Source organism: Castor canadensis, chromosome 2 (genome assembly GCF_047511655.1).
Source record: "Castor canadensis chromosome 2, mCasCan1.hap1v2, whole genome shotgun sequence".
Taxonomy (NCBI): Eukaryota; Metazoa; Chordata; class Mammalia; order Rodentia; family Castoridae; genus Castor; species Castor canadensis.
Genome location: NC_133387.1, coordinates 25,669,902 through 25,684,884, shown reverse-complemented (window position 1 = coordinate 25,684,884; position 14,983 = coordinate 25,669,902). Strand labels below are relative to the sequence as shown.

The window sequence follows — 14,983 nt, the reverse complement described above, 5'->3', positions numbered from 1 at the left end:
AATTAAGAGCAAAACAGCCAGGTTCAAGCAAAGCAACTATGAAAGACATTTCTGAGACATTTGGGGAAATTTGATGTAAACTAGATCTTTCATCATATTGAGGAATTATGATTGTGTGCTACGTAAAAATTCTTATTTTTTAGAAAGTATCAAAGTATTTGGGGATAAAATGTCATGATATTTGCAACTTGCTTTAAACTAGCTTTGCTAAAAAATGAATGCAACAAATACAGAAAATAATACTTGCTACGTTTAGGTGATAGATACATTATAGTTCATTATGCTACCGCTCACTTTTCTGTATGTTTGAAATTATTATTTAAAAATATGTTTTACAGGTCCTATTCAGGGGTGGGTACCAGCGGAAGGAGGGCGATATATTTTGCATACATGTATGAAAATAGAACAATGACACCTTTTGAAATTGTTCTAAGGGGACATGGGGGGTGAGGGAGAATGATGGAGGGAGTGAATCTAATTGAGATACATTGCAAGCAGGGGTGCGGCGAGACCAGGACTCCATCCACCCATTCCAGGGGACGCGGGGTACACGTCGGGCCGCTCCTTCGAACCCCAGCGCGCAGTCCATCGGGGCTGAGCACCTCGGAAGTAAGCGGCCACCAGCTGCCCCGGGCCTGGCCATCGGCGCACGGTGGACCCGCTGCCTGCAGCCGGCTCCGCAGAGCCACCGCGGTCCCCGGCCGCGTCCCGGGGAAGGATGACCCCAAGAGACGATCGATCCTTATGCCTCAGTCGCGCTGCAGTCTCTGGCCGGACCTCGAGGATTTCCTGTTGGTGCCATCCGCCCCCAGACTTTCGGGACCCACCCAAGGGTGCGCGCGTGACTCCCGCAAGGGCCCTCGAGGCGCGCACCGAGGCCCAGAGCTCGAGGCCGCCCGGCTGGTCGCAGCCCCGTGGGGCGGGGCGGGGCGGGCGCTGGCGCTAGGGGAGCGCGGCCTGCCCGGCAGTTGCGCAAGTCGTGCTGGGGCAGCTATAAGAGGGGCAGTGAGGCATGGAACCGCAGAGGAATCCCGACACCAGCAGCTGCGAGGTAAGACCCTTTCTCCTCCACCTGTCTTTCTTCGCCGGCCACAGCATCACAGCTCACTCTGGACTCCGGGGAAACTGAGGCAGGTGGGAGTCAGCGAGGATGACATGGTTCTGGGTATAGAACTTTGTACTGAACTGTAGCTAGTGGGAAGGCAGCTAGTAGATGGAGAGTGTCAGAAGCCGGGCTGGGCTGGGCTGTGCCCAAGAGGCAGGACCCTGTTCTTGCAGAGCCAGCCAGGGCAATCACGCAGATTGTCATGTCTGCAGAGCTGGGATGCTTGGGAAATTGCATGAGCAGAAAGGTCAGGGGGCGTACTTCTGTCTGGAAGGAAGAAAGTCGGGCGTGGGGGGAGGCAGGTGCGAGCTTCGGGGTTCTGAGGAGTAGACATACCGTTGCTCTGCCGGTACGAATTCTGGCCTCATTTTCCAGTGAGGATCCTGTCGTGGGAACTGGAGGGACTGCAAAAAGTTTCATGTCTAGGTCTAGCACCACCACGGAGTAGAAGTGGGTATCTGAACACTCAGGAAGACACCAATCTCAAAGAGAAAGTGTGCTGAGTCTCAAAGCCAGAGGGGGACAGAACAGCACATCAGGTCATGGGAGAGGCCTGTAACGTGCAAATTTTCCACTGTTAGGAATTTCTAACCAAGATGGTTAAATACACATTCTCAGCAGGTGGGCTCCAGGAAAGGCCCACCAGGCCTTTCTTCTGTCTGGGCTTGGTGTACACCTCTTTGTATGTATGGTTGGCTGTATGCTCCGGTTTCTATGTGTTAAAGGTGGTGGCACTTTGGAAAACTGACTCCTTACATCTAGTTAGACCAATGAGACAAGGGGGCTGGTTGTTCTGTGTGTGAATGGCTGCTTTGGATTTGTTTCTGCTGGAAATGAATGAAGGTCTTCAGGGAAGGTGAGCAGAGGGCAGGGATTTGGTGGGACTGTCTCAGGAGCACAAGATCTTGGAGTGTCCTTTGCAGAGTAATAGCTGACTGTAAAGTTCTGAAGTGGCAGTACCCAGCTTGTACTGGAGCAGCGTTGTCAATCTCTTTCCCACAGGATGGTCTATAGAACCAAATTTCCACAGAAGGTTTCTAATAACCTAGTCACTCCCATTCAAATGGTCTTAGGAACAAGAAGGCCATATTGATTCATTTATTTCATTTAGGCCAGGAGAGAAGGCAAAGAAAAAAATTGATGCTTTATGGTTATTTCCTTTCTCAAGCAACTGAGGACACTGGGCTGAGGGAAACATTTCCAGGTTGGCCAAAGGAGCATTTTTCTCGTGTTTTGTACCCAAAATGACTTACACCCAAATCTTATACCCAAAATAACTCTTCTTGGTATCTGGGAGAAATATTTTCCTCCCCCCATTCCAAGAAATATTTCCAAGTGCTAAGGACAGAGCCAGGGAAGTTGCAATGAATTCCTGCCATCAGCCCCAGGCGGATGCCTCACGTGTCTGAGTGACCCATGTGGAGCACGGAGGTGGCTGTCTAGAAGGTCCAGTCATTGTCCCACCCTAGCCGAGACACCCATGGGACAGAATGGGAGCCAGGGATAGAGAAGAGACTCCAGAAAGATGAAGTACTTGGGGTACATGAGGGGATATGCATCTCTAAGCAAAATCCGTGTGATTTAAAGGAAAATCTAACCAAACTCTCTGTCAGTCAGTCAATCAACCAGTACACCTCATCCTCACAGGGCACAGGTGGAGAGAAGAGTCCACCAGCCATAGTTCCACTTTGTCCTGTCCGCAGAGAGCCTTGAATTCTTCTCTGTCCACACAGTTGTCCCCCAAAAATGGAAAGAAAGACTGTTTCTGCTTAAAAACAGCCCACCCAGCACCCTGGCCCACAAAGTCCTTTGCCCTTGGCCACCTGTGACAGCAGATGTGCCTTGCTCCTCAGCATTAGCTGTGCATTAGCTCTCCAGAACTGAATCCATAATCGGTGTCCAGGCTCACCTATAACACAGAAGATGTAGTCCTCTCTGTACACACATTGTGTTTGCACTGCGGGAGTTGGAGGGGATATGGAAGAGCTCTGCAGGGAAGTGACAGAGAGGATAGGAGGAAAGAGCAGAGGTCTCTGACAAGGCCAGGGGCCCAGAGTACAGGGGAAGGAGCAGGAGACATGCCACGAATGAGTTCATGGTGATGAGCACCAGCGACGACAGTCTACGGAGAGCACTGCTAAGGAAGATGGAAGAAATAGGGGCCCAAATGAATGCTGGGGACATGTAGGAGGTACAGAAAGCAAACCAAGGTGTCCGAGAAAGGGGCCCTGGACACTGAAGCACTTTCTGTCTTCATTAAGAGAGCTTCTTAGGGGGCTGGAGGTGTGGCTCAAGTGGTAAAGTGCCTGCTTTGCAAGCATGAAGCCCTGGGTTCAAACCCCAGTCCCACCAAAAAAAAAAAAAAAAGAGAGAGAGAGAGAGAGAGCTTCTTCAGGAGTTTCTGCTGAGCAGCAGTGAATTCTAACATGTGACTTTTGTATGGGAACAGGTGAGCCACCTTAGAGGTAGGTTAACCTGGTTAGCCAAGGAAGGTCAAGGATGGGCAATATTTCATTTATTCCTTCAGCAAATGCTTAGCAAACACCTGCTCCATGCCAGGCTGTTGGTAGATGCTGGAACAAGTACGGGCGTCACTAATTGATCGTGGCGCTCTCTCCCTCCAAGCCTGGCTGAAGCTGCAGATTCTCCACATATGGCGCTCCAGGGAGCCACTAAAAACTGATCAGAGTTGACACAGGTATTGAAATCTATTTGCTTTCCCTGATGGGATCAGATCTAAAGGTAGTTCCTGATGAACAGGAAGGAAATAACCTCCACTCCCACACAGCCCTACCAGTTAAGTGCGCTAGCATGATTTCTCAAACGAGGTCTTTGGTTGCAAAGAAGAGAAAACAATTATGCAGTCTCAAGTGAGTTTCAAATCATATATTGTGGCCAATAGTTGAAAAATGACTGCAACTCTAAAGAGTTCTAATTTATCCATTAGTACAGGCAAATTATTAATTTTTTAAAATATTATTTATTAACTATCTGAGATAGGGTCTTGCTTGTGTAGTCCAGGCTGCCTGGAACTTGCTATGCAGCCCAGGTTGTCCTCAAACTGAAGATCCTCCCGCTCCACTTCCTGAGTGCTGGGATTATGGATCAGTGTCACCACACCTGGCTGAATTTTATTTTTTGACACTTCTTTTTCTTACATGTATATCTATATGTCTCCTAAGTGAAAAACATATTCAGAAAGTTGGAAGCTACTCAAGTGTATTAGCCCATTTTCTTTCTATAAATAAAACACCTGAGGCTGAGTAACTTTATGAAGAAAGGGGTTTAGTTGGGAGGTTGGAGGACATGGCACTAGCTTAGGCTTGGCACTGGGGAGAGCCCATCGTGGCAGATGTCAATGGAGGAGCATGTACAGAGGGAGAAACCACATCTCAGAACAGAAATCAGAGACTGGAGTCCTACAGTGCCTTTCAAGAGCAAGTCCTCACCTGGACCTAAGCACCTCCCACTAGCCCTCACCTCTTAAAGGTTCTTAACCACTTTCCAATACTGTCACCTGAGGGACCAAACATGAAACTTGAAGGATAACCTACATCAAAACCATAGCAAACCAGAGAGTGTAAGTGGAAAAGAGTATCTTATGCTGGGGGTTAAGGACCAGGAGGGCTACCAAGCCTCTTGAGGGCCCAGAACCAAAAAGGAGGTCAGGAAGGAAGCCAGGCAATGACCATAATGTACCTTGCAGTGGCTGTGTGGACTCTCAGCTAGCTACTCCATGCACCTGAGTCCAAATGTGGCTACCGTAGAGTTAACAGACAAACCAGGCTCTCTGAAACTTTCTGAATTTGTGGCCCAATCTGGGGTTGGAGGTGGAGAAAAGGAAGAAGAGAAGAGCCTCTTAGTCTTTTGCCTCCCACTGGTCAGGAAGTTGAGGCCAAGGAGGCTGGAGTGTAAATGCAAATGTAGATACCAGTGTACCATGGCTGTGTGTGTGTGTGTGTGTGTGTGTGCATGCACACGTGCGCCCTGGGTAGTGTACATCCCCAGCCAGTCTGCACTATAGATGGAATCAAACCCACAAAAGTCTAGCTCTCCAGCTTCATGCATTCCACCCCTCTACATCTTCTGACTCCCCAACTTGGCTGCTATGCCTGCTTCCTCTCTTTTCCCTGGGGAACTTCTTGTCTTTCAGCTCTTGGTTCACATATCACCTCCTTTGCAAAGCTCTCCTTACTCCCTACCCCAGAGACACTTCCTCTCTGCTCTTCAAATTATTTTCTTTTTTGGGGGGCAGTACTGGGGTCTGAACTTAAGACTTTCATGCTTGCTAAGCAGGTACCATTTGAGCCACACTCCCAACCCTTTTTTGCTTTAGTTATTTTTCAGATAGGATGTCAAGATTATTGCCCAGGACCAACCTAGGACCATGATTCTCCTACCTGCACCCCCTTAGTAATTATAGATATGAATCACTGTGCCCCGTCTCTGCCTCTCAAATCCTATGCTCCTCAGGAGGTGGAGATCAGAAGGATTGTGATTTGAGGCTAGCCCAGTGGGGGAAAAGTTAGCAAAACCCCATTGCAACAAACAAGCTGGGCTGCTTCCCTCATTCCTTCAGAAGGAAAGAACATATAATTTTGGGGGGAGAGGTACTAGGGTTGCATTACAACAAGTTGTTCAAGCTTCTTTCTGTTCCACTAGACCCTGAATGATTTGAAGGACTAGAGTCCAATCTTCTCTGTCTTTATTTCTTCTTTTGTCATTTCCCTATCCTCCAGTCTCTTCCAACTTGGAGTTAGGAAGGAAGAGAGGAAGGGAGGGAGGAAGGGAGGAAGGAAGGAGTGAGGAGGGAGGGAGAGAAGGAGTGGGGAGGGAAGGAGGAAGGGAAGGAGGAAAGGAAGGAAGGAAGGAAGGAAGGTAGGTGAGAAGGAAGAAAAGAAAGAAAGTAGGTGGGAAGGAAGGAAGTAAAGAGGGAAGGAGAGAGGGAGGGAGGGAAGGAGGGAAGGAGGAAAGGAAGGAGAAGGAGCTCACAGGGAGAATTTGTAGGACAGGACTTAAAGCAGCCAAAACTTTCTCCTCATAATTAACAGCAAATACCATATTACCTGAACTAATATTTCTAATTACTTTAATATATATATTTAAATTGACACAGAATAACTGAAAATATTTTGGGTACAGGGTGGCATTTTAATTGAGGTATACAACGTGTAATGACCAGGTCAGAGTAACGGAACACCTGTACGCTTAGACAGATACGTTTCTTTGCGTCAAGGACACTCAGCACTGATTCTCCATTAGCGAGTTAGAGTTACTCGGTTAGCTGCAGTCAATTGGGGTTATACTACTGAGCTACCAGGCATTAGAAGTTATTCCTTCCGTCCAACGTGCACCCCTGCTCCCCTTTCTCCCCCGCCCCAGCCCCCGCACCACTATTATAGTCTCTACTTCCTCAACATCACGTACCTTCCATGCTGCTGCAAATGACACAATTTCATTCTTTTTTATGACTGAAAAGTAATTTCATTGTGTGTGTCTGGTCCACATTTTCTTTTTCAGTTCATCTATCAGTGGATACCTAGATTGGTTCCATATTTGGCTATTGTAGATAGTGCTGCAATAAACATGGGGTCAGGTATCTTTTGAACATACTGATGCCATTTCCATTGGACATATACCCACTAGTGACACTGTTTGTAGTTCTATTTCTAGTTTCTTGAAGAACCTCCACACTGTTTTCTATAATGGCTCTACTAATTTACCTCCCCACCGACTGTGTGGAGCTCTCCTTTCTGGAATCCTCACCAGCCTCTGTTATCTTTTGTCTTTATGACAGTAACCATGCTAACATGGGTGAGATGACATCTCATGTGGTTTTCATTTGCATTTCCCAGGTTAGTACTGCTGAGCTTTTTTTAATATACCTGTTGGCCAAACATTACCTGAATTTAATTCACATTAACATGCCTGCTGGAGAGAAATGTGTAACAAATCTGCCACTGGAGAGAAGAAAGAAGAGAAAGTGTATTGGGTCCCTTGCTGTGTGTGGTACACGTTGGTATGGCAGGTTCTCACCATCACTTTGATCTTAGATGGAGTTGATGTTACTGCTTCTCTCTGCTGCCCCTTCCCAGGGGTATCCCCCAAGTCTGGCCCCTCCTCTCAATCACTTGTGCCCAGCACTGGCTTCTCAAGTCCATGCTTTGCAGGAACTGCTGCTTCTTTTGCAGCATCCATCCACTGAGGCACGTGATCAGTGGTGATGGAGGGGGTTTGCAAACCTGACTCTCTACGCTGGTATGTGAGAAAAGCTGTGATATGACCAGAGAAAATCTGGTAGTAAATTTTCTCAGGAAGGAGAGTGTCATCAACCCGTAAATCTTAGAAAAGAGTGTAACTCAATCTTATGCTACAGGGGAAGACCTAGAGATACCAGGTGCCCTGTGGACATGGTCCATGGGAGTCTTCATTCAGATCTGGCTATGGTGGCATTGCCCTGAGCATTGCAAGCTCTGCCCAGTAATTATAATAATTTTTCAGTAGCTGGCACTTTCTCTCCCTGACTCTGGGCCAGACACGCACATGGTGGGCAGGAGCTTCACAGTTTTATTCCATTTACCTTTTTGAGGCAGGTGGTGGAGATAGCACTTTTTTTTTTTTTTACAGTACTGGGGTTTGAACTCAGGGCCTACACCTTGAGCCACTCCACCAGCCCTTTTTTGTGATGGATTTTTTTTGAGATAGGGTCTCACGAACTACTTGCCCTGGGCTGGCTTTAAACTGTGATCCTCCCTATCTCTGCTTCTGAGTAGCTAGGATTACAGGCATGAGCCACCGGGAGCTCAGCTACATTTTTACTGATAGGAACAGACACTCTGGGAAATAAAGCATCTCTCCTGAAGATACACAGCTAATAAGGACAGAACCTTCTGCAGAAGCCTCAGGGCCTAACCACTGCACACTCCTACCTTTGCCATGGTTCCAGGGATTTGAATAGCAATTAGCACTAAAGTAGCCCCCTCTTATCTGGGGGGGTTATGTTCCAAGACTCCCAGTGGATACTTGAAACTGCGGACAGTGCCAAACCTGTATATAATACATTTTTTCCTATATGCCCTGCAGCATTGCCACACAATACCAGAATTAATCTTCCTTCCATGTTTGATGCCTCCTTTCATCCTACTTTTGCGCTTTGGGGCCATTACTACATTAAATAAGGGTTACTTGAACACAAGCATTGTGATACCATGACAGTCCCTCTGATAGCTGAGTTAGGTACCAAGTGACTAATTAATGGGTGAGTAATGTATAGTGTGTGAATCCGCTGGACAAAGGGGTGATTGACATTCCAGGTGGGATGGAAGGAGTCTGTGCCAGACTTCATCACAGTACTCAGAATGGAACAATTAAAAGCTTATGAATTGTTCATTTCTGGAATTTTCCATTTAATATTTTCGAACCACAGATGATTATGGATGACTATAACTTTGGAAAGCAAAGCCATGGGTGGGGGTGGTGGGGGAGGTTGTCATATTGAACATCCTGGCTCTGTCACTTACCAGTGTGACTTTAGACAAGTTGTTTTATCTTCCTGAGCCTCATTTTTTTCCTTCAGTAAAATTCAGATTAAAAAAAAACTTTGATCAAACATTATAAATAATAAATAGACTGCTTGCTTTCATTTTATTGCCAGCAAATGAATTATACTAATATTGCCATCTGTGGACCAAATATGCATTACCTGCTTTCAGATGAGGAAGAATGTCAAAGGAGAGATGAATTTCTTTGCCATCTCCAGAATCTTTCTCCTAATCTTTTCTTCCATTTTATTATTTCAGGCTTATGCACACATTCTTGCATAGATCACTGGCTTCCGACTTGCATACATTTTATTACCTTTTGCTTTGTGTATCTCATTAAAACTTTGCTTCTTAGTCAAGGATCTGCGTATTAATTTTAGAATTCAGGGTTCCAATGACTTTGAAAGTTTGAAGCTTTTTGGGTAAACATATCACGTTCTTTCCTTCTCCACACCTTTGCACAGCTGATCTTGTGATCATTCTGGCAACCACTTTCTACTGTTCTAATCCCTCTCGGTCTTTAATACCCAGCCAAGAGGACCCTTCTTCCAGGGCTCCTGGGATGTCCATCCTTGGCCCCCTTGCAAAGTTCCATTTTCCTGTATTGGAATGGCCACTTGCTTGCTTGTCTCTCCTGTTAAACTGTGAGGCACTGGAGGGAGAGCAGGATGCAGCTGTGATTCAGGGTTGGTGCCTAGCATCGCGCCTGACTGCTTATTACATGGTGGGATTCAGGCTCCCAAGTGGGAGAGGAAGGAAGTGATAAAGTGAGTGATAGAGGCCACCACAGATATAGCAGCAGGCTGCTGTAAGATTAATAGGCAGGACAAGGAAGTAATAGCTCTCTAATAATAGGGTAGTGAGATAATGCATTTCACAATCCCTTCGGCTCCTTCATATGCATCATGTAATTTGATCCTCATAAAAATCTGGAGATACGTAGATGGTAGATGATAGGGATGAAGGTGGAGTTTTGAGCAGTTATGTGATATGGTGAAAGTTATGCAGTGAGAAATGACCAGATTCCAACCTGACCTTAACAGTCTGTTCTCTTTCCGTGGAGCCCCATCACCTCCACTTCCATTTGCTCATGTCTCAGCTTGATGTTCTGTGGTCTGCAGGATAGATTGTGGTCTATTGACCAGGCAGTGATCTTCTTCCCAACAGGATGCATTTCATTAGCCTGTGTCTAGATAATGAATCTTCTTTGGCTTTGAGGAGATGGTAGCCAGACCAGAAAGTAAATCTCATTTTCATCCATACCTCACAATGTGGTTGGTAGCAGGATAGACGGGTATATTCTGATACCAGCCTCTTGCAATATGTCGTTCTTTCTGTTTTCAGGCCCAAGAAATACATCCTGAGAATGAAAATGCGCTGGGGACCCCTGTGTCAGTTCCTGTGGCTTTGGTCCTATCTGTCCTACACACAAGCTGTGCCCATCCAGAAAGTCCAGGATGACACCAAAACTCTCATCAAGACCATCATCACCAGGATCAATGACATCTCACACACGGTAGGGAGAACTTTGGCCAGCCCAGGACTGGAACCAGATAATCTAAAAATTATGTATTAAGTACCTTCTGAATACCAGGCACCTATTGGAAGTTGAGGAAGATTTCAAACCCTAGGACTCCCGTTCTTTCTGGTTGTTTCTCTTGCCCCCTAGGCCTATTGGGATTCAAGACCCAGTGATTCTAATTCTGAACTACTTTAAGAGCATTTAACTTTGCCATAGATTTTTTTAAATCATAGGATTCTCTGATGTCATGAGGACACATGTGTTCATTTTCACTTTACAGTGGGGAAACCCAGACCTCAGATCGAGGCAATGCAGTGGCATTGCTTCCTCCTCCCACACTGACCACTGCTCCTTCCATCCTCTCGCCTCTGCTGTTGCCTCCCTCCCTCTCTCTCCTCCCTGATTCTACCTCCTTCAGTCCTAGTGCCCAGGACCAGGGGAGCCGTAAAGATCCTTGTGTCCTATTGGCAAGTGAACTGCTCCCCAGCAGCATCCCTGCTGGGCCTCTGCCCATCTCTAGATGTTGGTGTCATTAGGGTTCTTCTAGTTTTAGCTGCAGCTTCTCCCATCACTGCACAACCTGCTTTCAAGGCCACACAGAAGAGCAAATCTTTCTCTCCTTCACCATCAGCCTTCTGCATATTTGCCAGTTGGTGTCATGCCCACTCTGGACTTTCTCTGGGGTATGATAGGCTGTACCTTCAGCTGTTCCCTAGATGGGAATCAGGAAGACTAGATGTGAATCTTCTCACATCTGTGAGATCCTAAACAAGTTCCCTGGTGTCTCATTATCTAGATACTGGCATGTCATATAAGCTCCACCAGGTTATTATGAGAGAAACCACATCAGCAAGTGCAAACACACCCAGAGGTGTATGCTATCTGCAGACTTCTCCATCTCCTGGCCACTGTGGGTTATCTAACAGTGGTCTTGGGTGGTCAGGGAGAAGTTAGGTGTCAGAAACAGACCAGAGCTAGACAGAGTCTTGGGCATTTCATAGAGAAAACCCTTAAGTCTTCTTTCAAAATAGTCACTCAGCAAGATTGTGCACATGACCCCCCACTCAACTTGGGTCGTGTTAAGAACAAGTGCTGCAGCATGTTGGGGTGGTGAGAGCTCCTCCTGGTAGGTAGAGTCACTGAAGCAGAGTGGGGAAGCAGGGCACTCCCTGGGAGTGACTTTAACTCCTAAGGAGGTGGGGACCATATGAGAATCTGACTAGGAGGAAGGAATCAGCTGAGGGTGGAAGAGACTGATAAGAAATAGGGAGCCATGGTTGGTTCTTCACAAAGGACATTTGGAGAAAAGAATAACCCTAGAAGATTAGTTGCAAGTGGAAGGTAGCTTGCTTTGGGACAGGCAGGAGTCTAGGAAACCACCTTAGAGGCATGAAAGTCACCTGGATACAGAGAATAGAGGCCTGGACCAGGAAGGCAAGCAAGGGAAAAAGATGGCAGCCCAGAAATGAGCCTCCATATTCGTGGGGACAACAGAGGGCTTTGGAGAATTGTTGTTCTGTCTGCTTGCTGAGTGCTGACTTTCCCCCTTCCTCTTGCATAGCAGTTCGTGTCCTCTAAACAGAAGGTCACTGGTTTGGATTTCATTCCTGGGCTTCACCCTGGTCTGAGTTTGTCCCAGATGGACCAGACATTGGCAATCTACCAACAGATCCTCACCAGTCTGCCTTCCCAAAATGTGGTGCAAATATCTAATGACCTGGAGAACCTCCAGGACCTTCTCCATCTGCTGGCCACCTTCAGGAGCTGCCCCCCATCCCAGACCAATGAGGTGGAGACCCTGGAGAGCCTGAATGGTGTCCTGGAAGCCTCTCTCTATTCTACAGAGGTGGTGGCCCTAAGCAGGCTGCAGGAGTCTCTGCAAGACATGCTGAAGCAACTGGACCTCAACCCTGGGTGCTGAGGCCTTGAGGACTGCTCTTCCCCCAGGGGCCACATTGAGGGAAGAAACCTTCGTTTCCAGATGTCTACAGGAGAACAGAGCCTTGTGTCGGCGTCTCTTATTCCAGACTGTGTCAATTTCTTTCTAAGCCACCTTTCCAAAGGCATAAGACTCCACATTGCTTGAAACTAAAGATATATACACAATTCCAGTCTCACCAGGAACGGGACCCATCCAGCAGAAAGTGGAGTGCATCTGTGATTCTCACCAAATTCTTCAGCCATCAACAAGGGTCATCCAGTCCCCTTCTGACACCATCTCCTCCCAGTGCATGCTTCATTGTGACCCAGGCATAGCCTTTGGACATTCTCAAAGCAAAGTTTTCTCACCTGAGAATTCTAGGGAGCACCATGAAGACTACATTCACTCACAGCTGGAAACTCCCAAGCAACACAAATTGGAAGCACTTATTTATTACACATTTTACTCTGCATGGATTTGAAGTGAAACACCAGCTTTTCCAAGCATTGGGGTTAGCTGGTGCTGGGGATGCTTCTGGGGTGCCGTTTGCAGTTCCATCAATGGGTCTGGCTGAGGCAAACCCACTTTGACTGGATGGTTAGGATTGTCTCTGGGATAGATGGATTTAAATTCAGTTCTCTGGTGACTGGTTTTGTTTCTATTGTGATTGACTTTATATTACAGTGGTTGCAGCGGCATTGCCCTGAGCGGCTCCCCAAGGGTTTGGTTATTTTAAAAAGATGAATTTCATCAAGTGTAATATGTAACTGTATACTGTTTGGGGTGGGAGGGAAGGTATTGGTGGGAGGGAGGAGGATCCAGGATGAGTTTTCTGAGTAATATTTTTGTGATAGGCTTTTTGGCATGAGTGAGGTCATTGACTCATCTTCTGCAACCACCTAGGGTTGTTTCCATGAAAAGAACAAAGGAAGTGGCTCTTGTAGGGGGTTGGATTGCCAGGTGCCCATGAAAGGAGGGTGCCAAAAGAAATGCCCTTTTTTGAGGTAGTGCTGAGCTCAGGGAGTGAGGGTTTCACACTTGAGATAGTGATTTTCAGGGCAGGAGTGCCCAGTGTGGCCCCTTGAGTGGCCTGGGGTCAATCTACACAGGGACACAGTGTGCCTCTTTGGGGTTTGCATATGAAATTATGGTTCTTGCCTGACTAACTCATCTGAAGCAAGGCCATTTTCCGCCCATTCTGTGGGGAGTTTTATTCCAATGGGAAATCAAAATCAAAATCCTTTAGCAGATGGTCTCCAGGCCTGGGCCATCACTATTGGCTAAGTGCCAGGGCCCTAGGCCAGGCCTTCGGGATTGCCCTTCAGGGTGGAGGTCACATTCAAGAAGATGAACAAGGGAGCTTGGATTTTTCCACCCTCTGGCTGCCCTAATGTCACCATCACTCGCTGGGTGGTGGAGCTGCCTAGGCAAACTTGAATCAAAGCAATACACTTTAATACTGAGCACCTCTTCGTGCTCAGCCCTGATTGGTGCTGTGGGCTAGAATGCTCACCAGATAAACATGAAAATCAAGGATGCTGATTTTCACCTGAGTGCCAAGGTGGACATTTCACCATGGCACACCAGACAGCTGGAAGCACAGTGCTGTCTTTAGCAGATGACAAGTGGCCTGAGATGAGGGTGGCAGTGCTCAGGGGCCCACAGGTAACCCTGCTTGCACTCTGTAGCATTTGCATACTTTTCAGGGCACATTAACATCTATTTCTGGGTCAAACATCCTGTTGACACAGGATAACTGAGGCTAAAAATGAAAACAGACTGAGCATTCCTCAGTCTGGGACCAGGGTGTTTTAGATTTTGGATCTTTTTAGATTCTGGAATATTTGCCTAGACATAATAAGATGCCTTGGGGATGGAACCCATGCGCAAACATGAAATTCATTTATATTTTATATATATACATATATCTCTTATACACACAGCTTGAAAATGATTTTATTTATACAATATTTTAATGAATTGAAAAATTAATAAATTGCATGTATTAATAAATTGCCTAAAACAAGGTTTCGTGGTGTGGAATTTCCCAGTCATGGTGCCATATCATCACTCAGAAGGTTTTGGACTTTGGAGCATTTTGGAAACTCAAATTTTTGGACAAGGGATGCTGAGCCTGCTCCTTAGATGGAAACAGGCAACAGGCGGCCTACAGGCCTAGCGCCCAGGTCCTCTAACCCCCAGACTGTCCTTCCAGCCTGATAATGCTCTCTGGAGATGGGCTGGAGCAGGGAGGTCACAAGTACTAATTGGAAGGGAGGAATTTGGGGGTGGATTTGAAGGAGGTGAGGGGTACAAATTTTCCAAGGGGAGGAGGCTGTTCTATTGGAAGCTTGATATGTGGTGATGCAGAGATGAAAGTGTGACAGTAAGTGACAATGCAAGGCAGAGAAAAGAGAGATGGAATGGAAAAAGACATGCTGGAGGACCTTGAGGAGTGAGGATATTAGAAGAGTCCCAAGTTCCAGGTTCTGGAGCAGAGGCTGCATGGTGGCTCTGGGAACCAGGACAGATTATCTTGGCCATGTCATCCGGTTAGGATGTCTTGAGCCTTTTGCTCATAAGACCTGTCACTATGGCTCATTCTCAGAGTATGAAACTTCCCAAATGCAAATGCTTATATTTTTTTTTTGCAAGAACAAATTTTTTTAAATCAAGCAAGTTAACTTTGACTCCTGGTCTTTGTTTTCTGTTGCCTGTTATGGAGGGGCTTCGGGAGAGCTGTGTGTGTGTGAAAGGGCAAGTCCTGGCTGGCGTCCAGTCATCACTGGGGTCAGCTCCGCCCGGGCTTGGCCACAGCAGCCACCAGTTATTCAGGCGAAAGGATTACCCCCGAAGCCCAACGCTGGCAAAGGAGCACATTCTGCACCAAGCGC

The 14,983-nt window shown here is 46.8% G+C and overlaps 1 protein-coding gene across 2 annotated transcripts; it reads left to right on the top strand.

Annotated features, from left to right (window-relative positions):
- The first annotated feature begins 998 nt into the window (after positions 1-998).
- Positions 999-14,127, top strand: Lep (leptin). Of its 2 annotated transcripts, none has more exons than XM_020182860.2 (3): positions 999-1,051; positions 9,991-10,162; positions 11,730-14,127. In XM_020182860.2, the coding sequence occupies exons 2-3, from the start codon at positions 10,013-10,015 to the stop codon at positions 12,087-12,089; spliced, it is 510 nt and encodes a 169-aa protein (XP_020038449.2). In that variant the 5' UTR covers positions 999-1,051; positions 9,991-10,012; the 3' UTR covers positions 12,090-14,127. The 2 variants fall into 2 exon arrangements, with proteins under 2 accessions (XP_020038449.2, XP_073911477.1); XM_074055376.1 differs by having other exon boundaries at positions 11,733-14,126.
- Positions 14,128-14,983: the final 856 nt, after the last annotated feature.